This window comes from Talpa occidentalis, unplaced genomic scaffold, assembly GCF_014898055.3.
Source record: "Talpa occidentalis isolate TD23 unplaced genomic scaffold, MPIMG_talOcc4v2.1 talOcc4.3, whole genome shotgun sequence".
Taxonomy (NCBI): domain Eukaryota; kingdom Metazoa; phylum Chordata; class Mammalia; order Eulipotyphla; family Talpidae; genus Talpa; species Talpa occidentalis.
Window position 1 is genome coordinate 99,913,962 of NW_023603184.1, and position 27,318 is coordinate 99,941,279.

General features: G+C 41.3%; 1 protein-coding gene and 1 pseudogene across 1 annotated transcript in view; one reads left to right on the forward strand and one right to left on the reverse strand.

The window, feature by feature from the left end:
* Positions 1 to 4,776, reverse strand: part of LOC119255896 (60S ribosomal protein L23-like) — a 107,095-nt pseudogene extending 102,319 nt beyond the window's left edge.
* A 4,702-nt stretch (positions 4,777 to 9,478) lies between these two features.
* CERS6 (ceramide synthase 6) overlaps positions 9,479 to 27,318 on the forward strand; it is a 258,158-nt gene continuing 240,318 nt past the window's right edge. Inside the window, exon 1 of the mRNA XM_037523469.2 lies at positions 9,479 to 9,811. Coding sequence (XP_037379366.1) covers positions 9,642 to 9,811 — 170 coding nt within the window. The 5' untranslated portion in view covers positions 9,479 to 9,641. The remainder of the gene's footprint in view (positions 9,812 to 27,318) is intronic.

Sequence of the window (27,318 nt, forward strand, 5' to 3'; positions counted from 1 at the left end):
ATCAGAGAGGCCTATTTCTATTTAAAGATGAAGGACATTTCTGAGCTTTCCATAAGGGAAAATTAAACCACTGCAGGTAACAAAGAATTAATTTCGAGGGATATTAGGTAACTTTAATTAGCACATTTGAGTTTCGTTTCCCCAAGGGGAAAATATTCTCATGGCAACATGCCATGGCAAAAGCTTCTAACCCTTCTCCCTAAACTTAGAGCTGAAGTCAGTTTTATGATGTAAATGAGAACTGCAAAAAATGTTTTAAGTCAAATTATTCACAAACAGTTAGGAAGCTCCAGGGCCTCTGGTTCTGTTAATAATTCTGTGACAACTACTGTGGAGGATTTCTGAAAAATGGAATGATAGCTCGTGACTTCAGAGTACCCAAATCTCTAATAAGTCACATAGGGGCAGAGTTTTAAAAGTTCATTTTTTTCGTAAATCCTGACTATGCTGTTTTTAATTGCATTTTAAACTTTAAGTAAATTCTAAGATTATAAAAATGTGGGACAAATAGCAACATCTCAGCCTGAACACTTTCATCACATGGAGCTGATTGCTTATAGTATCACAAGCAATTAGGGCAACAGAAGGTAATAGTTTATCAGTTTCAAATGTAATAAAATAAGGTCGATTAATTCCCTGGACTATTTACACTATGATTCTCCTATCTAGGCATCTATTCTGCATGGAATTTAATTTAAAAATGAAAGAGGTTAGTAAGAGGGTTGATCTGTTTGGTAGATGCATATAGTTATTTCATTTTAAGGGAGACTAAAATTGATGTGTACTTTTCAAATATGAGCATGTAGAGTTTAATTTAATCTATGTTAATGATTGCTGGGTAATGATTATTTTGGATTTGGACAGGAACATTTGACTTAGATGCACATCTGAAGGCAAAACTAACTGAGGAACAATTATTGCAAGGGGAGTTACCTTTGAAATTCTACCCTCCTTCTTGGATCAACACTTGAGAATGAGCTCAAACTTTAAAATTAAGGAGGGGAAGGAACAGTCTTTAAAAGGAGTATCAGTTCTCAAATAGTATATGATAGAGTGATTTCTTTATTTATTTATGCATACAAGAATTGGGGCCAGAGGTGGGGGAAGGTAAGAGGATTCACCAGAGACAGAGTGGGGAGCAGAACAGGCAGACTGACTGAAAACACTGCTGAGGAGAGTAGGGGGCGAGAGAGGAGAGGTCTGCTGTGCCATGTGGGTTGCTCCCTGGCCAGCCAGCCGGGGATTGAACTCATGCTGCAGAAGTTGCAAATAACTTCACAGTGCTATGCTTGTGCCACCAGGGAGGCCCAAAAGAGTGATTTCTGATGTTTAACTTCCCACTATTAAAACAGCACACACATAAAAAAAATGTTCAAAGCGCTGGAGAGGGAAACTGGTAGCTAACAGATGCTGGCAACATAACCATGTGCCTAGATCTTTTGAATTTGTTCTCTGATGGGATCCTGCTGGCAGCTAGCAACATACTCCAATAGGACCCTCTGAACATTTCACGATTTGCTATAGGGTGAAGCAAGGAGTGATTTATTTCTTTGGACTTTTGCATTTCTCTTTCTGACTTTTGACCATGCTTCTGTCTGACAGTAATTATCTCCTACTTTTTCCTTTCCTTTTCTATTTTTTCTCTTCATTCCTTCTCTACCCTCCAAGAAAACAGAAATTTAGGATGGAGAGGTCCTAAAATATTAGTGCATTGCCCACTGTTCACACACTAGCTTTGGTTTGTGCTATGAAGGATTTTGGGCAGCAGTAGAACAGGGTAAGAGGTGAGGTCAAGGGTGTAACACCAGGAAGTGAGGCACTACTGGGAATCTAGGCTCACAAATAAAACTGCCAGTAGGCAGAGGGGGGCAGGAAAAAAGATTCTAGGTATGGGTGAGCATTTGGGGTGTAAGTATGTAAATAATCAAGATGATTTAAGCATGAAACTGCAGATACCATGTGCTGATGACAAAACATTAAAAATGGGGATATTGCAACTGAGCCAGTTATCTTCTCACACACTTCCTATTGGAGTATAAACTCCAGAACAGCAGGTGCTGCGCCTCTTTGGCTCAGCATTATGAGTCTAGCACTTGGCATTGGACCTGGCAACTATTGATTGAATGAAGAAATGAATTCTGAAACTGAAGTTCATTCTAAAGTATTGCAGTACAGGACTGCAGGGTAACTGGAATACAACTGTCCTGGGAGCTACACCTGCTCATCACACTTGACTCAAATCCCAGGTTCTTGGCCTCCTGAAATTAAAAATGCAATCTTCACAGTTTCTCAAGTTGTGTCCATTTACTTCTCCCCACCTCCCCTTTCTTGACTATCTGGGCTGTTTATATCAAGCCCAATCTCTACGAGTTGCCACAAAATATCACTGGTTTTAAGCAGCTTGTGCCTATCTGTTTAGGCAGTTGAACAGCAAAAACATCAGGAGAAATCACAGGGCAGGGTGCAGGGGATTCTGAAACCTCCTTCATCCCCTCATCAACCTTCCTTACTGTCCTTACTTTCTCTGCTGCATGAAAGCTAATACTGCTACTAATTTCAGAAATAAAGGCCCACTCGTTCTCAGATGTGAAAGACTTAGCGTTCCTGAGATTAGATTATCTCAACAAAGTCTGGGGTTCCTTCTCTGAAACTGCAACTTTTACCATGTTGTTATTATAATATATTAGTAGTAATTTCTGTTCCTATAATGATAGCAACTGCCTCCATTTGTGTTAAGCTCTTTATATTGCATCCTTTAAATCTTTTTTTTAAAAAAAGTTTTTTTTTAAATGTGGTAGACAGTACTATTGTGGTAGACAATATTATTCTCTTTGTAGACAATATTATTCTCTTTGTACATGTGAAGTAACTGAGATTTCAAGAGGTCAAGTAATTTTTTCTGAGGAAAAACAAGTTAATATTGACTTAGCTGGTACTAAACCCTATATATTTTTTCAACTGAAAAGTTAGTATACATAACATGTATACTTGACATGTACACTAAATGTCTTAAGAATCCATATCCCTTAGTACCCTAATTGTTATTCTCTGGAAAATAATATTTTTTTTTTTTACAAAAGAGTGTTATTTTTATTTTAAAAATAAATGAACACAGTTCTTTAGATATAAAGATAAGGAATTACCAACACTGGTAACAGATGTGTTTGATGTGCTTAGCCATTGTTTTTACTAAGAAAAAGAGAGAGAAAGGAAAATGGAGTATTTGAATGCTTATGAGATATCCTTCCACGTAGATATGATCTTTTCCACCTAGATTGTCCCATTCATTTTATTACCTGTCTGACCTCTGAAGTCATTTGAGTTTGCAATCCATACTTTTTATAATATGGCATATTCTTTTTTTTTGTTTTTACTTTTTATTTCGTTATTTTTAAAGTTTTTTTTTAGATGAAACATTCTTTTTCTTACATCATTGTTCATTTGGGGGACAGTATTTGATTTCTCCCTCAGGTATAGCCCTCATAGTTATCCCAGCGCCATGGCACCCTGAACCATCACCATGGCTCCTTGTGCTCTTCCCTCCCCTGTTTTAATCCCTTCCCCCTTCCCTCCTATATGCCTCATATTTATGGTCAGCTTGCCAGTTGTGACTTTTTTCTGACCCTTTGGTTTCTCTGCATATAAATGAAACCATCCAGTATTTATCTTTTTCCTTCTGACTTATTTCAATATTTTGAGAAACCTCCACACAGCTTTCCATAGGAGCTGGACCAGTTTACATTTCTACCAGCAGCATAAAAGTGGTCCTTTTTCACCACATCCTTGCCAGCACGTCATTTCTGTTGTTGTTGTTGTTGTTGTTTTTTTAAATATGGTCCATTCTCACAGGTGTGACATAATTAAAGCAAATGCAGCTCCTAACTGGACAGTTCATTGTCAAATAATTTGATTGCTTCTCATTTTTCTGTTAGTTTTATAACATATTTGCTGTGCTTAAAATTTTAATGGGATTCTTAAATGTGCTTAAAATTTTAATGTAACATTAGTAGGTTAAAACAACTGCAATAGGGAAAATTAACATTTAAACAGGTTTTATTAGTAAGAGGACAGAAAATCCAGCCAGTGATTTGGTTTAGCTAGGTATATCACAGTGATTGATGGCTGTCAGTATCAGAAAGAGTTTACAGAGATAGGAACTGTCAAAGTGGAGGGAAAAGAGAGCTCTTCAGACTAGTACTTGATGTGGTTGTGAGAAACACTGTGACACATTGAAGGCAGAAACAGCCCTGCTGGAGAACTTGCAGCAATTGATTTCTTTTCAAGTCCTGTTCAGGTTATACACCTTAACTTAGCCTAACTCCAACATTGTGGGTTAAATTCTCACATCCTTTTCTTAGGATATCAGGAGACGCTGGTTTTCCGTACTGCTATGGGGGATCTGTATATTGTGGGGATGAATTCTTCTTACTTGACCAACACTGCCCTAAATAGTGAATAAATTAAAATTCAGGAGACTACTTACTACTTTAACAGTATAAACGAGTGTAGATTTAAGACAGTTTCGCCTACCAAAGGGAGAAGGTGATATTCATGAGGAATGTCTACAGAAAGAAAATTTGTCAATATTTGAATATCATTTCCGGTAAAAACAAGTGTCTCGCAACCAAGCCATCCCAGGCAGGTCCATTACCGGTTCTAGCAGGCCTGTTGGTGTCTTCACGCTCTCCGCTTTGAGTCGCTGCCATACTCCGTAGCGCTCTGCCACTCCACGCCGCTCCTCCGTCCTCGGCACCGCACCACACCACGCTGCGTCACGCTATGCCGCCCACACACGCATGCCACACACGCCACGCACACCACGCCGTTTGGCTGAGTGCGCATGCGCAATGTGAAGGCGGCCAAGCCTGACGCTTTTCCCCCCTACTTGCCCCACAAGTTTCTTTTAAAATCAGTTGAGGCCTTGAATTGAATGCTGACTTTTAGCACCATCCTATGTTTTAAACAATAAATTTATTTGTGTATTTTTAAAAAAAAACTAAGGAAATTGGGCATGTTTGGTGTACCACTCATCACACTATAGAATTACTTATGTGCTATTACAATAGATAAAATACTATTCTCACAGAAATTTGTAGGAATAGTCCTCTGCCTCATACTAGTGGCCATTTTAATCTGCTTTCTGAACTACATTTTGTTATTGTTTCTCAGCAGACCTTCCCCACTTTTTCCCCTTTACTGATGCCTTTTCAAAACCTACTCATTCTTTAATGTCTGGTTTTGTATCTGTCTCTTCCTTGAAGGTTTCCATGATCTCTTCAATTCAGAATATCTATTTCCTCCTTTCATCAGGAAGTCCTTGTTATCTGTAGTACTCAGACACTTATCATATACTGTCCAGGCCATGGTGAGTGGTGCTGGTGTATACTGCTATCTGGCTTTTTATGTGAGCGCAACCTGCTTCCCAAACTGATTTTCAATTCTTTTCGTAGAGCAGGCACTACGATTTTGTGTTATGAAACTCATAGTGGAAATTCAACTAAACTTCTGATTGTTCTGCACCTAAGAAGTGGACGCATATGTATGTAGAAGGATTAAGACTTGTATATGCCTACGGGTGAAGAATAATGCTGAGTTTTGTTGATATTTACCAGTTTCCGGGGGTTGGGGGGCGGTGAGAGGGGAGAATGGAAGGTATGTTTTCATATGATGTTTCATATTTGGGACCCAAAGCCTGCTTTCCTAATGTGCAATGTGAGCAGTGACTCCCCCACCCCAATCTTCAGCAAAAACTAGTTTTCACTCTTTCTCTGTCCATAGCTCTTCTATTTACAGACCAGCTATTGGATTTCCCACTGAGCTACAACGTGTCTGATGTATGAATTGTATTTTGGTATCCTGTGGCAACAATTAGAAGTCTTTTCTGCATAAGGATATAGTGACCTTCTTGGGGGCAGGGGGTGTTGTGCTATGTCCTTTCTGTGACCTATCTTTCCTGGGGTCAGTATAGTTTTAAAGATACCATTAGAGTGATATCTTTTTTTGGATTACGATAACAGGATCAGACAAAACCAAACCAATAACAAACACTTGACATCTGATTGCAAAACTGAGACATACAGAAGGGGAGGGTGGTGGTGTGGGAGAGAGGAAGGGAGGGGACCCAATGGGACATGTGGAAGATTATTGTGGCACCACTGTTGGTGAACAGGGTGTGAAAACATGCATTTGTAGAGGTATAAATCTATAACCTTCAAAGTAGGTACAACAATATAAACCAACTTTACTCAATAAAAATAATAGGAATCCACCCCAAATAACAGCCACCAAACCAAAAGGAGGAATTAGTCATGGAGATATAATTGTTTCACAGAACATAATGGTGCAAAAGCAGCTGGTTCCCAGATTATATACGGAAATATACTTTTTACCTTTGCTTATCTAGATGTCTGCTTTATTCCATTCTCTTGTTGGAGAATAGCTTATGCTTCTTCTAATCATAGGATGATGAATGGGGACCAATAGCTTCTGATTTTGAAATCCTAAAGTCCAAATGTACAGAGAGTGACTGCCATGTCCCAATACCTGAAAAGGACTTTAATTGCTATCTTAGGCCACGGGTCCATCCCTAGAACAATAAAATGTGATCAGACATTGACTGATAGTTATTGTACTTCTGGGGTAATGATTTGGATAGAGGGTGGCAGGAAGGGATGGCTGCCTGGAGCAGATACGCTAGACATGAAAGAGTAGAGGTTTGCTACACTGTACATGTAGGTAAACATGAAGAGTTTATAAGTGAGTCTCATGACAGTTAGGTGACACAGGCAAGAAAGGTACTATTGCTATACAATTTATATAGGAGGGGATTAATGTACTTTTAGAAACTAAGTGACTAGTGCAAGGTTCACAGATAAAGTGTACATTCTCTTTATGCGCTACCAAAAAGCCCTGTCCATCAAAATGTTCCTGAATTCCCACCACCTTCTCAAAGTTGATGAATAGGAGAACAACATGATCTTAGTTTCGATTCTTTAGGAAAAAGGTGATGAAGTCCAGGGAAGTGTAATTTCAAGAAGCAGGAATAAGGGGAAAAGGAGAGCAGACAGAAAAGGGAATATAAGGGCTTGAGTTACTAGCTGACAGCAACTCTGAAATAAGTTGATTGCTTTGTATCACAGGATGTTTTTAGAGAGCCTGTTTGAAACTACTAGCATGGGAAGGGAAAGGATAGAAATGTATCCATTAGCTTCCATTGCCTTAGTCCATTATCTCACCCATACTTCCTGTTGTGCACACTTAAGGACACAACAGCACCTGCTGGACAGAGAGAAGTCCTAGGGTAGGAAATAAGGTACTCTTAGATCATACATGGCAGTGATATCATGTAGGGATGGTAAAAAGCCACGAGAGGTTCTGCTTGGCCCAGATGGCCAGGCTCCACCAAGAGATGACCTCCTGCTATAAAGTTAATAACAGACTAACAAAGGTCCTCTAAGTGGACTACAAGAAAGGAGTTGGTGCCAAAGCACCTTCCTGGAGGGCCATCAGTAACACTGAGCTGCTGGTCTTATGGACCCAAGAGAGGTTGGTGAGACCGATTCACTGATGAAGACTCATTTCAAGGACCTCCCTCTACCCTAGACCCACATAAATCCATCTGTCCTTTTTGCCACTCTATTCGCACACAGAAATATATAAAGTTTTAATACATTCATTTATTAAGATGTTTCCTCTCTGAGAAAAGATTTTTGTGAGGATGAAATAATTTTGGTTCATCTGTTCAATAATTTATTGAGTTTCTACTATATGCTGGGCACTATCTCAAGTGCTAGGAATAGAAGAATGAGAGACATAGATCTCCACCTTTTGAAATTTATGTTTTAGTGTGTGTGGAGAGAAGGCTGGGATCAATAAAGAAATAAGTAACACATATACAGATGGTCTCATCTTGGGATGGGTTGACTAACAATTTTTCATCTTTGTGCTAGTGAAAAAATGACCTTGATTCAGTAGAAACCATACATTGAAATTTTAAGTAGGGCATTTTGTGAATGAATGCAGATAGAAAAGTGAAGAGGACACAAGACTGACTCTTAGATCTCTCTGACTTTAAGGGGTTAGAAAGATAGTTGTAGCCAGAAAGGAAACTCATCAGGAAGAAAACCAGAAGAATGTGGTTTCTTGAAGCCAAGACAAGAAACATTTCAAGAGGCCAGACTGAACAATTTGGCCAAGTGCTACTGATGAGAACTGACCTTTGAGTTCAGCAGCATGTAGCTCATTGATAATCTGGAACGGTTCAGGACAGCAGAGGATGGGACAAAAGCCCAAATAGAAGCCCAAAAGAGAATTGACAGGTGAGAAATTGGAAGCAACAAATATAGGCAATTCTGTTAAATTTTGCTTTAAAGGAAGGAGTGAAAAGAGGGCTGGAGTAGCAGGGGAGAGTAAAGAAGTGTATGTATTAAAGGACTGTTTATGTCCCTCTTAGAAAAGGTCCAATAGAACCTACTGGTGGAACCAGGCAGAAAATGAATGACTGAGAAAAAATGAACACAATATCCCCAGCAATCAGGTCTGTACGGGACACTAAACCAATCCACTAAACTGCTACCCTTACAAATGCAGAAATATATTGTGGGAGTGATGGTACCTGGGTTTCAGATTCAAAAGGCAGAAATAATGCGCCTGACAAGTAGCAGAGTGGAGGTAGTTGACTGATCTGGGAAGTCCAACTGTTGTCTGGTGGCATTTTTTGAGGTTTGTTTAGATGGGCGGTTTTACAGAATGCAGCAGTTGCTAGCATCACCATTACAATCATTATCAACTAGCAATTCAGTGATTAATTTCTCCTCTCATCTCATAAATCAAAATAGATGGACTTTTTCCTTGGGGGAGCTGGGTGTGGGCATGAACAGTAGCATATGAGGCAAAACCTTAAGGTCAGGGATTGGGGAAGGAACAGCGAAAGGTAAAGGCAGATGGCTATAGCCAAACCATCCCACCCCAGTTCCTGATTTTCACCCTGGCTCTCCAAGCGCTGAGCGGATGACTTTTCCCTCCCTACTTCTTCCTGCTTTGCTCTTTGCACGCCCTATATCTCTTTTCCCAGTTCTCTCTCATGCAGGGGTAATTCCGAAGATGGGCTCCGGCCTCTACCTGCCTGCCCACCGCCTGCAGGCGCACGGAAAGCGGACTGAGACCCTAGAAACTCTACTAGGGCAGGAGCCAGCGTTCTGAGCATGTGCGAGCAAGCCGGAGGGCTGGGGCGTATTTGGGGTCCGGGTTCCAGGGCTCAGCTCCAAGCGCAAAGCTGGAGCCAGAGGTGTGCGCTGGCCCACCAGCACTCCCCGGAGCGGGGTTCCTGCGCCCTGGGCGCAGCGGCTGCGCCCGGCCCTCCGGGCGTGGGCGAGCTGGCCGCGTGTGCCTCGCTGCTTGACACAAGGACGAGCCAATCAGAGCGGGAGGCCCGGGCTGCCATGTGACAGGCGAGGCGGCCCCTTTCCCCAACGCGGCCAGAGGGAGGAGAGAACCGGGGCTCGCCGCGAGCCTTCGAGAGCAGCGGCCGCGGAGAAGGCGGCGGCTGCACAAGCTCGGTCCAGCGCGCATCCCCAAGCGCCCTGAGAGGCGGAGAGCTCGGAGGGCGAAGGGAGCAGCGGGACCGGAGTGGACAAAGCAAGATGGCAGGGATCTTAGCCTGGTTCTGGAACGAGAGGTTTTGGCTCCCGCACAATGTCACCTGGGCGGACCTGAAGAACACGGATGAAGCCACCTTCCCGCAGGCGGAGGACCTCTATCTCGCCTTCCCTCTGGCCTTCTGCATCTTCATGGTGCGGCTCATCTTCGAGAGGTAAGAAGGGCTGAGCACCCCTCCCCTCCCCCTACACACACACGCACACACACGCGCGCACACACAGTCGCGCGCACACGCACACTCGCGTGCTCCCCGGCGCACGCACCCGCGCCCCCGGCGCTCGCGTTCACGCCTCCCCAGCTTTGTGTTCGGGAAGGGGTTGCTGACCTCTCCACCCGGGCGCCGTTCCGGGAGCCAGAGAGGGTCGGGCTTGCCTACGGATTTCCTCCCGAGGGCCCGGGAGGGGCCGCAGGGCATTGGGGTCGCCCCGCGCGCCTCCCGGGCCGGGTCTCTCCTCGCGGCGAGGGCCGACGAACAAAGGTGAGCGGCGGCCGGCCGCGGGACGCGCCGCACTCTCCGGGCGCTCGCCCTTCTCCACGCCGCGGGCACGCCCCGCTGCCAGGCAGGGCTTCCCCGCCGAGGCTCGCCGCCACCCACCTGACAGCCAGGAACGTTCCGGCGCGGGGCCGGGAGGGCGAAGGAACCGCGCACACTTCTGTCCTTTCACCTGGACACACGGACGTCGGGACTGTGTTTCGGAAGAATTTGCCAGGGACGCCTTGGCTTCGGGCTGCTGTTGGGTTTCCCACAGAGATCCTGAGTATATCAGGCCCACGGTCCTGGGGAATAGGTGACAATAGTTTGTAGGCGCCCAGCACTCCAGGTTCTATTAGCGGTTTCTTTTAAAAGAGGATGTGACAGGACGGGCGCACAGACTGCAAAATGGTGGTTTTAAATTGATAGATGTCGCCTGTGAATAATCATTTTGTTTTGGTAACGGAACATACTTCATCTTTTCAAAAGAATTGTAATATTATTGTTTGTATTGTTACCCGGTTGGGTAGTAACATTGGGTCGTGAGCAAACTTGTGTTTCTCTCATTGAATCAGTCTTAGTCACTGAACCTGATTGTGCCTGCCTTGCACTCTCCGGGTGCTGGAGAAAGAAAACCAGGACAGCAGCACACACTTCTGTCTTTCTCAACTGGATCCCTCTTCTTCACCTCATTCTTCCCGCACATCACTAGAGACTGAATTCTTAGACCAAAAAGTAGAATTTAGGCTCCATTTCTCATTTCCCACGCCGCCTCTCGTCCCGGCCCTCAATTCACCTTGGTTGTTTCTTGAGCTTTTGATCTGTTACTTTGTTTGCTGTTTCTATTTATTTAAAAACCATTAGTGAGGATGGCAGAATTTATCTTTTGTGCCCTTTGTTGCTGGAAATGGCAACAGACAAAGCTTCATGGGAACAAAAAGTATCTTTTGTTTAAGGAAGGTGTATTTTTCAATGGGCAGTGTTGTGACTTGAGAACTAAGTCAGCTGTTCCCATGCAGATACTGAAGTGCACAAAGGAGCAGACATCAAGCCCTATTTTAAAATGATTGGAATCCAGCACAGATACGTCATTGATCCTCTCCAGTGCTGAGACTTACTGCGAAAAGTGGGTGTGTTTGTAGGTTTAGAGTTGCTTCTAGAGCAAATGTTTGCTTGCAGAAAAAATAGGCCCTCATATCTGGTTTTGCAATCTCTCCAAAGACAGCCTCTCAGGAACAGCAGGTTGCTCTATGTTGGCATGTAGTAGGGGGTCCTCATACAGTTATAAAATGACACCTGATGTATCCTTGCCAGTAAGTCTGGCTGTGCTCATGGTTAGGTTAGTTAGCTATGCATTTAAAAGAAATGTGCAGTCCCATGTTTTGGAAAACAAAAGTGTGTTAGCTGATGACCTGTATGGAGAAAACTGCATTTTCCTGGCATACTTCTTTCTCTGTGCTGACTCCAAAGTTATTAGGTCAAAAAAAATTACTAGAGAATGGAGATAGCTTTGCATTTATACTCTCTGCTTTAAAAAATAACAAGTGGTGTAATAGTTGAAAATTGGAAGTTCAGTTTTGTTTTTCCCAAATATTTTTTCTTCTTTTGCATCAACTTATAACTTTACTACCATTTACACAAAGGGGATAGCTGCTTTCAACTGTCAGTCACAGCAGATGTCCTTCTAATGATGTAGAGTTTATCATTTTTTTTCAGGCTGTTGACCCAAGTAGACATCATTCAGTGGCCGGTATAAAATTTGAAAGTTTATGATTAGTGTTTGCAATAATTCAATATTACCCATATCCTATAGGATGTTACTGACTTTTAGAAGGCTATTTACTTTGCTTCTTCCTCTGGTAATGACAAATCTTTAATCATTCAGACTGTCTTGAATCTCTGAAAATCCAAGGGCACAGATGCATCCAGAATTACAAGTTCTACATGTTTCTCCTCTTCTCCTCTTTTAAATGACACATTCTGGCACCCAACCTGTGGCCTTCATCTCAGTAACATCAATCAAGGGACTGAATCAATATGATTGAACCAGTTGATATTGTTATCATGGCAAGACTCACTTCTATTACCCTTCTAACATGTTGTACATAAATATTTCTTTTGTAGTATTCTATAATGTATAAATGATTTAGAGAAGCCTGTTGTGTATCTCTTTGTCAAATGAAATGCTTTTGTAATAGGGATAATTCCTGTAGGATTCTATTCCTTTTATGCTTTTATTGTCATTTATTTCAAAACTGAGAACATATCTGTGAAATATCTGATTATCCAAGATCTTTATTACATTGAAGTAGGGTCTGTTAAGCCCTTGTTGTGGCTTAATTTGTGAATTTGAATACTGTCTCTTTCTATTTCTCTCCCTAAGGAGAATGCTCTCTTTTTCTATTTCTCTTTATAACGAGAAACATCAAAGAACTGACTGAATTGGGCTTTGCTCTCTCTTTTTGTTCTATTTGTTTTTACCACCCACGGTTGGGGTGTTAACATTGGAGACACTGGTGTCCAGAACAATGCCATATTTTAGTAGCATATGAACAACAATGTGGATGCCCAGCATGGTTGGCTAAAAGTGGAGCAGCTTAAATTCAGTAACTTTCGGCAAAGTCTGTGAATAGCCCAAAGGTGGTTTTAGCATACCCTTTTTTCTATACCTAGCTCTAGTTAGGGGCACAAAGGACTGCTGTAGATATTACTTGATTGACAGTACAAAATATCTGTTTTTTTTTAAAAAAAAATGGATGGTTTCTTCTAGAATGAAAATTGCAGTGTATAACATTATATTATATTGTTGTCTTGATGACAAGGAAAAAAATATTATTTCAAAATGCAGCATTATCTATTTGAAGAATTCTCTTGAATTAATGCTTATTTGGGTTCAGTAACTCATTCTCTGGGACTGTAATAAATGCTTCTTAAAAAAAATGCTTCTTATAAATTCACTTTTTCAAAACTCTGTGCTACTATGGTAACCATAAATGTGGAATTAAAGTTCTGCTGAATTTCTGTTTGGAAATAAGTTTCTTTAAGTTTTGTTATAAAGGTAGTTCTAATGCATTTTCTTTCTTGTTGGTTTAGGAGAGAGATGCAAAGAGTGTTGACTGAGAATCAGTGATCAAGTTCTAGCCAAACATACCTCAAACTGGGGCAGACACCTCATTTCTCTCTGCTTTATTTTCTCTTCTATACAGTGAAGCAGATGGACTTTGTAGTGTAATCTTACCTTGTCTTTACTAATTAAAATCTCACGAAACTTTGAAATAGAGTAAATGCCTTTTTTTTTTTTTTAGGTAGAAAATAAGCCATCTAAAAATAGGGATCTAACCCCCCCATCCTAATATCCCAGCCAATTTTTGTTTCTTTTATTTTTCACTTATGACTTGAGTCAAAAGAATACTTTGGACTATTATCTCTTACGCTCTAAAAGCCAAAGCATTTCAGAATATCTAAAAAAGAACCTTCTATAGAGAAATTGCTCTCTGTCCACTGAACTTCTGTAGCTGGACTGCCAGGGTGGACCTGGTACCCCCTAGGAGGCTGTATGAGAAATGAGAAGCCCTTTCCCTTCAGGTTGGTTCTCCCAGCTCCACACTATGTGGGAACTGTCACCCTCCAGAAGACTGAAAATGGTCTTGCCTGACTCATTCAGCCCAATGACCTGGTGCCCCTAAACCTTGAAGGTGCTGCGGTGTGTCAGAGGGAATGTCAGGTCACTTGGGTGAGGCACTCCAGGGTGAGAAAGAGAGGGGGAGAGAGAGACAGACAGACAGGCAAAAACGCTATGGAATGACCGAGGATGTATTTGTAATGGTTCGAGGGATGCAGAAAAGAGTGAGTGATTTCCCAGGATAAGTGGGGTACCTGGTGAGATTTGACTCTTAGGAGAGGTTCATTACTGAAAGATGATCCCATAATGTACCTTATAACAATAAGACTAATACCATTAAATTTATTTTAGAGGAGTGTTCAAAGGACTGAGCATTTATGTTCCCTAAAAATTCCTCAGTTGTAACTCTTAACCCCCAAAGTGTGGCTATTAGGTGGTGGGGCCTCTGGAAGGTGATTAGTAATGAGGTTATAGACTTTGTGAAGTCATCTACCCTCATATAAAAGGCCCCAGTAGCTCCTCCAGACTCGAGGACTCCAGTGAAAAGGCCTCCGGCTAGCCGTCAGGAGTGTGCCATCACAGGTGCCAAATCTTTCAGAGCCTTGATCTTGGACTTCCAGTCTCCTGCACAGTGAGGAATAAATTCCTGTTGTTTATGAACCACCCTGTCTATGGCATTTTCTTGTAGAGCCTGAAGGGACTAAGTTGGGTTTTTGAGAACAACTTGCGTACAGTTTTTCTCAGAGTACTGGATTTTTAACTCTATAAATAAACCTGTCTCATTTGTTACTGATGGTGGGATTCATGAAAATGATGGCTCTCTTCTTTGCCATAGACAGGTATAAGAGGCAAGAATTGGGTTCAGACAAATAAAATTTTCTGCTCCCGTTTCTGATTGGGATAGACAAATTGGATTATAATGGATGTTTTGCTGGAAAATAACCTAAAATCAAAGGGATGGTATTCTTTGTAGAACATCAGCATAGCATTCTCATAAAATATAAAGTTTGCATTGACAGTGTGCAATAGTTTAGCTATTTGTAATAGGTTGATTTATGGATAAAAGGCATAATATTACCCTTAGTGAACAGTGTTTTTAATGGGCAGTGCCTTGGAATGGTGGGGAAGGCAGATGAGATAACTTTACTAGATCCCAAATGGCTTATGTCTTCAAGGGTTAATGAAATTCACACCCTGTGTTCAGTTATGACTTTTGTGTTGAAGGTATTCTGAATTGTCTATGGCCAGGGTTAGAGCATGTTATCTTGGATTCCAGCTGGTGAGGTATTTCAGAAGTAGTTTTTGTTCTGTGATGAAGAAGGACAAGTGGCAGTAGAAGAAAAATAAACGTTCAGGTGGATTTCTTCCATCAGCAAAAACTAGTCCCTTAACTGCCTTACCTTCATGTCCTGCTTTAGTTACCTAGTAGCATTCGTTGGTTACACTAGAATCTCAGTCCATGTTGTATATTTAAGATTTTTAATGTTTATTACATGCACTGACATCTCTTTTTTCATCATCAGGCAAAACCAGATTTTCAAAAGCCATTGGTCGTTTATTTCTATCAAAATTTTGACTCAAAGGATTCACCAGAAGCAGAGTGGGGAGCAGAACAGGATCTACTGAAATACTCTGCTGAGGGGAGCAGCGGGTGAGACAGGAGGGGTCTGCTGTGCCATGCATGGGTTATCTGCCTGGCTGGGGATCGAACTGAGACTGTAGAGGTGATAGTGCTGAGACTTAACCCCTAGGCTGCCAGGGATGCCCCTACTTCAAATATTTATTGATCACTCATATTTCATTTTCTATGAATCCATGTGTACTTCCCTATTGGGAGGAGCCCTCCCACGTTTTGGTAGGAGAGTGATGGTCTTTGAATTTTTTTTTTGAATGCAGAATGATATTGTCCTAACTTGTTTTTCTGGTCATGTATCTATGCTTTTATTTCTGCTTCCCCCTGCTCTACACAATCTAAGTCACCATCACTAGGGAGGAGGTTTTCCAGATTTTATATAGCGGGAGGGATGCATACATGGGGATGAAGTAGACAGTATACTGAATTTATTATGGAGAATGAAGAAGAGAGAAAGAACATAGAGATAATTTGAGGGATGAACATTTCTATGAAAACTCGGAGATAGAGCCTAAACTTTCATACTGTATTTCTGAAGTTTGGTTAAAAGTGACAGAGTAATCATTAGGAAAAATGAGATACCATTGAAATGAGATTCCAAAGAAGATGAGATACCACTTTATAACCATAGGATGGCTGCTATGAAATAAAGAAAGGGTAGGAAGGGGGTGAACTAGTGGCCTAGGGTGAGGGCTGTGGGTCCTGGGATGGTGGTGTGGTGTGGGGATTTTCATCTGAGGAGTGACCCTAATCCCTGAATCATATACAGTGTTGTAACCAAATGCTACCTTGATTAAGAAAAGAAAAGAAAAGAGAGAGAGGAGAAGAAAGAAAAAATAACAAGTGTTGGTGAGGATGTGAGGAAATTAGAACCCTGTGCACTGTGGGTGAGAATATAAAACGGTGCAGTGGAAAGCAGTATAGAGGGTTCCTCAAAAATTAAAAATAGAATTACCACATGACTCAGCAATGCCACTTCTGGTATATGCCCCAGAGAATTGAAAGCAGGGTCTCAGAGATATTTGTACACTTATGTTCCTAACAACATTATTCACAAGAGCCAAAAGATGGAAATGCTGGTGTCCAGCAGCAGATTAATAGATAAACAAAATGTGTTCTGCACAGGCGATAGTGAATTATTCAGCCTTAGTTAAAAAGGAATTCTGACACTTGTTATGACATAGAAGAAACTTGAGGACGTTATTCTCAGGTCACAAAGACAAAAAGACAAATATTGTATGATTGCGCTTATATGATGCTTACAAGCACTTACAAACTCAGAGACAGGGTAGAATGGTGAGTTCCAAGGGGAGGAGGAAATGGAGACTGTTTGAAGGGCATAGAGCTTGAGTTTTACAAGATGAAAAGAGTTCCAGAGATGACTGGTAATGTTGGCAGTGCCACATGTGAATGGACTAAATGCCGCTGAACTGCACACTTAAAAGGTTTAAGTTTTATGTGTATTTTACCACAACTAAGAATAGTTACAAAGAAAGAAGAGTCACTGACTAAAGAAAGAAAAACACACTTACTAGAAATAACTGGTTTCATTTTCTAGGCTTGACAGTTTTCTATTTAGGAACAAACATCATGGTCCTTGATTTCAGTTCACCAAGCCCTGTTTGTTTTAAATCTTGGATTCTAGAGCCCCTCTTCTCTGGCCTGGGTAGGTGGGAGGTGAGGGATGGTGGAAGGAAGGTTAAAGTTTGGAGAGTGCTAAGTACTCTGGGCCTTTTTGTGGACACTTCAACCAGACAACTTTCTGCAGCCCATTTGTTAACTTGGCTGCTTAGTAATAAGTTGGCACATTGAGGAAAGGAGAGCAGAGCAGCGTTAGAAAAGCACACCGCATAGTTTCAGAGGATCCCTGGGATTAAAGTAAAGGTGTCCTAATGAGTTCACAATCCATTTAAAGCAAACCAGGATGATAGAGTAAAATTCTAATAAGGACAATGAGACATTTTCTGTGAGAGAAGATATGATCTGACCCTTTTCTTATCTGTCAAATTTTACACCCATTTTGTAAGCACATGATCTAAACACTTGGATGTTTGAACATGAATTTACTCAATGCTGCATACCATAAGGCAGTTGGCTGTAAGCACTGACAGTAGTTTTCCAAGTTGTGCTAATGTTTGGTTATTGTACAACACATTGCTTTACATAATTCATCTGCGGGATCATTTTTGGAAGGGGTGTGTGTGTGTGTGTGTGTGTGTGTGTGTGTGTGTGTGTGTGTGTGTGTGTGTGTGGTTTTCTCTTTCTTAATACTAACCTTCAAAGTGAACTTTTCTTGGACCATTCCTGTTTCTGAATCTTATCCTTGGTTTTATTACCTCTGATTTGGATTGTGGAGCTGGTGTTGGCAGAGGTGGGAGATACGCAAATGGTTTTTTATTGCATTCCAGTTTTACTAGCTAGCCTTTTCACACAGTGACTTAGGGGTAATATTTGTTTGTAGCTTGCCAGTGTCTACATAAATGTCCTATCTTATCTTAGAAGTTTTCAGGTTTCAAAGTTAGCAATACTGTCCTGAAGCCGTGACTTGGATTCCTTCTATCTTTTCTTCTCTTTCTTCCTCCCTTTCTTCTCTTTTCTCTAGTTCTCTTTGTTGCTACTCCCTCCTCCTCTCTTCCTCTCCCCTTCTCTCCTTCCCTTTCTTCTTCTTATCATTGGCACAGATCCTTTAAAGGAAGTCTTAGGAGCTGGAGTGCCTTACAGGATTGAGAGTGGGGAGGGAATAGAGAAAACCATCTAAAATCTTGTCCAGAGACACAGTTTGGCAAGTATCACAGTAAAAGCTGCCAGCTAGCCTAAGAGGTTCTGTAGATCTTGTCTTAATAGATCACCATTTCAAAGCAGAATAAAGTGACTTGGTGATTTAAGTGGAGTGGCAGTTTTGGACACAACAGCTGAGTGAAGGAAAATTGAGAACAAGCATTCAGTCACTTAGGCATTATGGAGATTAAGAGACTATAGGGTTTTGTGTGTTGTTGGGTGTGTCTTTGAAAGTAGACTTGAGGGTGAGAGTGCTTTTAAATTATGTTACATTTTATACATGTGTTGCAATTAATTATTAATTTATTATAATTAATCAGAAATGTATAGTCCTTGTAGTAAATGTATAGTCCTTGTAGTCCTTGTAGTAAATGTAATTCCAGTTAGTAAATTCCCTAACTGGAATTAAGAGGAAAATGGATGGGTTATCAGAAAGACCATGGAATTTGGGATGAAGTCCAAACATTGTCCTTTAGCAGCTTTACAAAAGTGAACAGTGCACTGTCTGAAATTGGTGTTCTCACTTATAAAATTAGGAATATGCCTGATATGTGCTCTTAGAAGACCATCTGGAAAGATATTTCAAAAGGGGACTCAATAAAAACTGTCCCTTTAAAATATGCATCATGTAAAATATAATCGATACCATAGTACAGTATTTAGCATCTACTTGAGAAAGAATATTCTGTAATGTGATGTGGTGTGCTGGGTATGTGGGTGGGGAGGTGAGGGGTGGGAGGGGGAGCAGCTTGTGGAGGCAGTAGGACCTGTTTATATATTTGATCCTGGAGCTGGAGGATTTACTTGTTCTGTGGAAGAGTAAATATTTAGAGTTTTACATAGGCATGGAAGCCTGCCTCAATCTCTTCAGCACTATACCTATTTAGGCTGGAGAATGATTTTAAACCTTTTCTCTTCTCAACCATTAAAAGTGATGTAGATAGTAGGCCGGAGACTTGCAGAAAACAGTTGCGAATGATAGGATTTTAGGCAAGTGATGGCTGTGCATTTGGGGAGAGTCAGGAAAATGGGCTTCCTCTGGGTGGAGTTTTCTCGGGAGGCGCCTTACAATGGAGGTTGCCTTATGCAGGCATCCTAATGTGTCTCCCACAGCCCCATCTGGTCCTTTTTTTTAAATCGCATTTTCAGGAAAAACTCAATTGGGTATTCAGCCACTGTTAACGGTAAATTTCAAATTCACCATTTATATTGACTTAAGACCTGACCTGATTCTGGCCCAGCTACTTACTAGTTACAGCAGATTACTTCACCTCTCCATGCTTAGTTTTCCTCTGAAATTCATAGGGTTGTTGAGAATAAACGAGATAATGTACACACTGGATTTAGGGTCTCTCCTTTCCAAGAAAAATTCTGATTCTTCGGTTGTCATTAGCAGAAAACAGCCATAGCAGCTTAGTCAAGAACTGGGCCTGTCTGCCTCACACTCCTGGAATACACTTTGCTGAGATTGTGCATTAATATTTAGACAGTACATGAGAGCCTCCCAGAAAAAGAAAATCCTGGAGACTGACATATTGATTTCTTTTAGAATTTTCATCCTGGCCTTAATTTGGTTATTAAGAAAAAACAAATTCAGTTTAGTTACATTGGGCTATTTATGAAGATGCAAAAATTCAAATTAACTGAAAATAATAAACATGTATTTTTGTCCTTAAGAGAAACAAATCTACAACCTAAAAATCTACAATCTAAAATTCGAGCTCCCCTGGTGTGAACAGGGGTAACTAGCCTGACCAAGTGAGCACACAAGTGACTGGCACGTGTTCTCACTAGTGCCTCTTTGCTGGTTCTGTGCAACTGAAATACAATTTGTGAGTCGTTTGCTGTGTAAATAATTTAAGAAGCTGCTTAAATTTTTTAGCCATTGATAGAGAGCATGTTAGGACGATCAAATATGATATCTGTGGCGAGTTGTCTTTTAAATGAGAAAATTTAAGGCAAAGGTAGAACCACTATGTTGTAGAATGACAAATGACCAAAAATTGCCTCTTTTAAATTCAGCAATCGATTGAGTGATAGCCTTTGTACTTACAAAGGAAATTGAAAACTCATTCATTAAACAATACATGAGTCTATCATGTCAGACACTGAAGGGGGGGATGGTGGTGGGAGGAGTCTGCCCAGGTGCATGCTGCCAAGTGGTGCGTTACCTGCAGATTTAAAACAACATTCAATTGTCTAAAAGTCTGTTTGCTTTTTATTAGCACTACGTGCAGGCAACAATAAAAATAGATTTGACAGAGTGAAAAAAAAATGCCTCCCTCCGGGGTGCACACCTCAATTTTTGGAACCCTGGCCTCTTGGAACACTACTGCCAGATGCTGTCCGAGGGCATAGAGTTTCTGAAGCTCACACTTTGAGAAATTCTGGCAGCGCTGAAGTCCCAACCTCCCATCTTATATAGCAGGACAGGGAAGCCTACAGAGATGCAGTGACTTGCCATTTGCCACCCTCCCAGGTCCTGGCGGAACCTGGCTCCTAAGGAACCCCTGTGTGCCAAAGTAGAGTGACAGCTGCTCCCAGGTTCTCTGGGACTGACCCAGGAATGCCTTAGTCGGGAAAAATGGAAACAGTCACCCCACCTGATTGTCTGTCCTGTTAAAGTCTTGCTGGTCTGGTCACCAGCCAGAGATGTTTGCACAACAAAAATGAGCACTCTGCCTCTCCCTAAAAGTGAAGGCCTGAGGAGAGACGCTTCCCTAGTAATTGAGATGTGATGCCTGCCCCACTGTCAGTCCTGCATTCCATGGCCCTTTTAAAAAGTCCATTGAAGGGGCTCCCCATATAAGTGTGGGTGGGGGGCCTAAGGTCAGCACTCATTCTGCAGGGTTAGTTCTTGGTGCTGTGAGTCCTCCTCAACACGTTTATCCTGTGCTATAGAGACCATACACGCGCTTTGTTTTTCTACCCCAGAGTGTGTTAAGCTTCCACGTTTAAATGGCTGCTTGCAGAATTGTGAAAGAACTGGGGAGAGACCAAAAATAGAGACAGGTAATGGTTGTTAACCAGCAGTTATTTTGAAAGAGTGTGCAGGCAGTCAAGTGGTTTTCTGTGTATGCATCTTATGTTCATGGGTTCTGTTGCAGGAGGTTACCATGTGTAAAGCTGACTTTTGCTAGTGTGGGGTGCCTGCGGCTTATTTGAGAGAATTGGGTCCCTGAAATCAGCGTTGCCGTGAGCTATACCAGTTGAATGAGGGAAGTGTTAGAAGTTCCAGCTGCTCTGCCATTGCCTCCCTCAGAGACAGGCTTTAGCTACAGGTCCCCAAGCAGCAGGCAGGCTGTTAGTGCTAGTTCGTGGGCCATGTCCCTGCCCCACTCTGTCCGTACCATGGCACCGGGTCAAGCCCTGTAAGATTGGGCAGAGGGTAACTAATCACCAGCTTAAGACTAGTCATAGTTTATCAGTCCTTGGAACAACTGGACCCGTTTTTGCTTAACACTTCCAGGTCTCTTTACCTTTCCTGGCAAAGGTGTTGCTCTGTCCTCACATCTAAGGGAGCCTGGGTAAATGGAATCTCCTGATTGGTTGACCCCCTTACCTTTTAGTTCTGAGCCCTGGTTGCCAGCTGTCCTGTTATTGCAATTCCCTGGGGTCCAGGTCCATTTAGAAGGAGTTAATAGGAAGTATCATCTCATGTATTGCTAACTTATTTTTATTTTAGTGTTTTACATTCCTGAAATGAATAATATCTAGTAAATGTTCTTTCTGTTTTCAAAAAATAATTTCATGGTTTTAGATGTTATTTTGATAACAAATCTAAAAAATATTAAGTAATGTAATTTTTAGAACGGCAGTTTGTTTGGCAAGCAGTTTCCCTCTCTTTCACAGTTGAGGATGAGCCACAAATGTTACAGTGAAAGCAGAACCAAGCCTAGTTTGCCTTTCTCTCCATCAGTCTCTCTTCTGTTTTCCAGCCAATGTCTAATCCTTTACTCAGAGATCAAGTCCAAGGAATTTCAGTTCATTTAAATCATGTAAAACTTTTTTTGAATTGGATGCACTTAGCTGCTACAAACTTCTTACAGCCCAGCTTTTTCTTTCCACTTAATGTTATGTCTGAAAAGTTTTCCCGTGTTGGTGAAGCCACTTTATTGTGGCACAGTATCCTATTGTTTGGGTATTTCAGAGACCATTTAACTTTTCTCTGTACATGCTATTAGGAACAATGCTAGATCATCATTTTTGTACAGTCTTCTTTGTACTTGGGTTTATTTCTCTAAACCAACATAGAGAAGTAGAATTGCCAGGTTAGATGGTGTACAACATTAAAATTTTAATAAGTCTTTTAAGAAAAATTATACCAATTTACCCCTCTCCACTATCCACTGATCTCTTTACACCGTCTGAAAAAACCTCCACGCTTTGACTATAACCTGATGCAAATTTGATGTAATGTTGATAAACCATCCTGGTCTATATATAAAAAAAAAAACAATAATGAAAAACAGCTGCTGTCTTAACTTGGTGGCTTGACCAAACAACAGAAGTTTAGGACTCTGTCTAGGAAGGCAGTTTAATATTATCTGCCATGAAAAGACACTAGCCATTCCCTTTTTTACCTGAGAGATGGAAATAACAATAGAAAAAATGATGAGAAATTCATTTACGCTTATCATATTGAGCTTTGTGACATCTGCAACCATTTATTTAATAAAACTGTGTCTCACATATTTATACCCTTCTAACTCATTGCCTTTGGCTTACTTAGATAACAGGATTGATGTTTTGTGGTATTTCTTTACAACAAATATAAATCAATTATAGACATTAAATATTATACATGATGTGTACGAAATCGTGAATGAAAAAAATCTCTGCTTGTATAAAGTTTCCAAATAATGATTTTTATGATTATCTTATGATTAAGATATCCTGGAGTTGAAAAACTTGTATGCAACAAGTCATCAAGTAACAAGTAGCCAAGATTCAGTGAGTCACAAGGAATTAAGAACTCAGGAGAAGATTTTAAATCTAGAATTAGGTTATTCTGCAGGATAGTTCACTGCCCACCTCATTGTACCTCCCAGTCATTATGTTATCTCATTGTTCTTTTTGTTCAGGAAAAGGAGTATGATTTTAAACTTGTTCAGTGACATATATTAAAATATTTCACTATTATAAAAATGTTCAAGAACAAAGAAAATGCTTAAAACTACCATGAACACTTGTATTCCTGCCACCTGGATTCACTGATTGCTAATATTTTATCATTTTTTTTTTCTGTATGGTGCAAAATAAACTGCAAATATTGTGACACTTAATAGAATATGTATCTTTTGTGTAAGAATAGAGACATTCTAAGGTAACTTATTTACTTGTATTAAAAATTATTTAATTTTATTGTAATACTGGTTTCTAAAATCAGTATTAGTTTTTTTGATAATACATGTTTTTTGATGTTACACTATGAATTAGTGTATTCATGTTCAGATAAATAGCCAGAAATGGAATTGTGAATCTCATGGTATTTCTATTTTAATTTTTTTAAAGATTTATTTATTTATGCATGCAAGAGCTGGGATACAGGCCAGAGATGCAGGGGGGTGAGAGGATTCACCGGAGACAGAGTGGGGAACAGAACAGGCAGACTAACTGAAATACACTGCTGAGGGGAGTAGGGGGTGAGACAGGAGAGATCTGCTTCACCATGTGGGTTGCTCCCTGGCCAGCCCCCCAGCCAGGGATCAAACTCATGCTGCAGAGGCTGTGTATTGCCTCATAGTGCGGTGTTTAACCCTTTGCGCCACCAGGGAGGCCCTCTATTTTAATTTTTTGATCACTCTCCTTATGTTTTCCATACCGACAGCACCAGTTTACGTTCCTACCAATAGCATGTGACTGTTCCCTTTTTCTCCACATTCTTGCCAACACTTGTTTTTTTGTCTTTTGATTACAGCAGGTCTCACAGGTGTGAAGTGATATATTGTGGGCTTGATTTGCAGTTTAGGGTGACTTTAAAAATAACTTCTTGAAAATGAAATTTATACCATGGAATTACATATATATATATATATTTCTTTTTGGATATATTGCTCCAAAGCTGTAGAAACTTATGCTTATGGTTTTGGTAAAATTATAAGGTGAGAGAAGATCATAAATGTAGAATTAATGACTCAATTTAATGGATGAGTAAAAACTAAGGCTTAGAAGTGATGCTTTAATGCAAAACGTGAGCAAAATTCTACACAAAATATTTTGTTTTGATATTTTATGGCACTTGTATCCAAGGATTTGCATTGGAAAACACTAAGTTTTCAAAAAGTAGCTGTTCATTAATCATATTTCTTTGCTTTTGAAAGTTAGTGTAAAGCACATTGACTTGTAAATCTACTTGTAAGACTCATGTAGGTCAGGCAAACATTTCTCAAGAGTGTTGGCTCTTGCCCCTGATGTGGTAGTGTTTACAGTACAAAATCCTGTTTGGTCTTGTAGCATGGAGACTTCAGAGCTCCAAATTGACATTTGGACAACAGATACCTCCTCAGAATGCAGACTTGCCATTCCTGTCGACTGAGTGAAACTAAGAATATGAGAAGGAGTTTGAACATATGAGGTATAACTTCAATAGATGATCACAGTAGAAATCACAGGGTTAAAATGATAAATGAAACAAACTTGCATTATATTATGCAGATATTATATAATCGTCATTATTATTATCAGCTCCATTCACTGAAAGAAACAGTCACAAAAGAAATTAGCTCATCTCCCCAAATCAATTCTTGAACAGAAAAACGAATCTCACTTCCAGCTGCTGCACTGTGACCCTTTCTAGACTCCTCTTTCTTTTCCAATTATTGTCACCTTGCCCTTCTTGATACTTGGAAAGGAAACTGATAAAGAAAAAAAATCCACATATGCTTATTGTGGAAAAACTGTCACAGTAAAATATGGTGTTCAATGAAAACTAAAACCCTGTCTTCTCACAGCCATTTGTAATTGTTTTGTGGAACTTTTTCTATGCATTCAAACATAAATATCACTCTATAAATATTATTTGATATGAACAATATATGTTCTGTTGTACTTTGTTCCTCCCTTTACTGGTTGTGTGAAATTTTAACATAAGTATAATACTTACAACATATTTATTACAATTTATTTAACCAGTCCTCTATTAGTATATCTTTAAGTCATTTCCAATCACATGCTATTAAAAGCAAAGCCCCAGTGACTATTTTTGTACATTTATCTTTGTTTACATGTGAATTTCTTATTTATTTATTTAAGCACTGGGTACAGTCAGAAGCACAGGAGGGTGAGAAAATTCATCAGGGTCAGCGTGGGGAGAAGAACAGGCAGACTAACGAAAATACACTGCTGAGGGGAGCAGCGGTGCGGCAGGAGAGGTCTGCGCGCCATGTGAGACCCTCGCTGGCGGCCCAGGATTGAACTGGCATTGCAGATGCTGCGGGTAGCTTCGCAGCCCAGCGCTCAACCACTGCGCCACCAGGGGAGGCCCTACATGTGAATTTCTTTAGGACAAACTCCTATTAGTATGAAGTTGCTGGGTCACTTTTTATTTGATAGGTATTGTTGAGTTGTTTATATTACCACCAAGGAAAGATTCTATCATGATATGTAACTGAACTTTTAATTACTTGCCAATTGACTTTGTGAAAGATGGTTGTAAAATCAGGAATGACCACAGAGCAGGTTTTCTGATCCAGCAGACTGGGTAAAGGAGAAGTCAAGAGTCCTCAGTGGTTTTTTGCAGGTCTTTTATTGGGGTTCACCAGGCATATGGCAGGCAGGGGTGCTGGGGGGCCGGGAGGCTGGCAGGCCTCCCAGCCCCCAGCAAGTCTTCACTCTATCTGGGCTCTCTGGCCTTCTCTCTCTCTCTCGGCTTCTCTTTCGGCTTCTCTTTGGCTTCTCCTGCTCTCCTAGGCTTCTACTGGCGTCCCTGTGATGCCGCCCTTAAAAAGCACAGTCGTGCTTTTTAAGCCGTGAATCCCATCTATCTATGCCCACACCCTATTCCAGGTGCCCGCCATCAGGCATGCATTCAGGACCTCAAGGATCCATCATCTATCCTGATGGCAGAAGGGCAGAAAAGCCTGACATTTTCTTTACCCTACAGTCCACCCCCTCAGGGTTTTCTGCCATACAGTCTATATATATATACAAATTTCTTATCAAACATAAACAATGCAGCCATGGCCCACAAAAGCAAATACATCACAACAAAATACAACAAAATATAACAAAATACAACAGAACACAAATAAGTCCAGGCAGGGCCCCAACCTAGTGCAAAAGACAATTATTGGTACCAGCAGATGAGCCACCAAATCTGCTGCCGAAGGCACTGCTCATATGAGGGAGGGGAACCATTCACGGCATCTACTATAACACACCAGGAGCCGTCGGGCCTCCTGGCCTTCTCTGGCTGTAGTCTCGGCTACAAGCCACACACAGCATCCACCCCCAGGATGCACTAGCTCTGGGATTGGCGATTCTATTCTGTTGGGGGTAATTGCCAGCCCTCAGGGTTTCTGTCTGCAGTCGCTCCAACACTCGGCCTTCATAGCCACCAATGCGACTCGTAGACCCCTGCATTCAGGCCAACCCACTGCACAAGCACATGGGTCGGGGATCCAAATTCTACATTCGGCCTGGGCTCCACCCCAAGCCACGTTCCCCACCCGTCCCCCAAGGATGGGTTCCTCAGCTCCTCACCCTCACTCAAGAATGAGCAGGGCATCACCCACAGGTGATTTTATGAGACTCACAGGTCTTCAGCATACTCAGGCTGCTTAACAGCCACTCAGGGCTTCTCAACTTAGCATCAGCACCAGCTTTTTGCCTTCTCAGTTGGCTTTTCTCCTCCGCCTAGATGCTGAGCATACACAGGCTGCTTTTGGTCATCAAGGCCCACTGGCCACCCCCAGAGTCCCAAAAAAAAAAAACATAACCTGCCAAGGTCCTCCGCCTTCTGGCGGGATTGTCAGTCCAAGTCCATCAGTCCATGTCCATCAGTCGAAGTCTGTTGGCCTCTCCCTGCATCAGCACGGGCAAGCTCTGAATCGTGGTCCTCTCCTCCCTGACGATTCTGCTGTCTCAGGGGTCATTGGCTGGTCCTTTCAGGTGTCGTTGGCTGGTTCTCTTGGGCGTCTCCTTCTCTTACTCTGG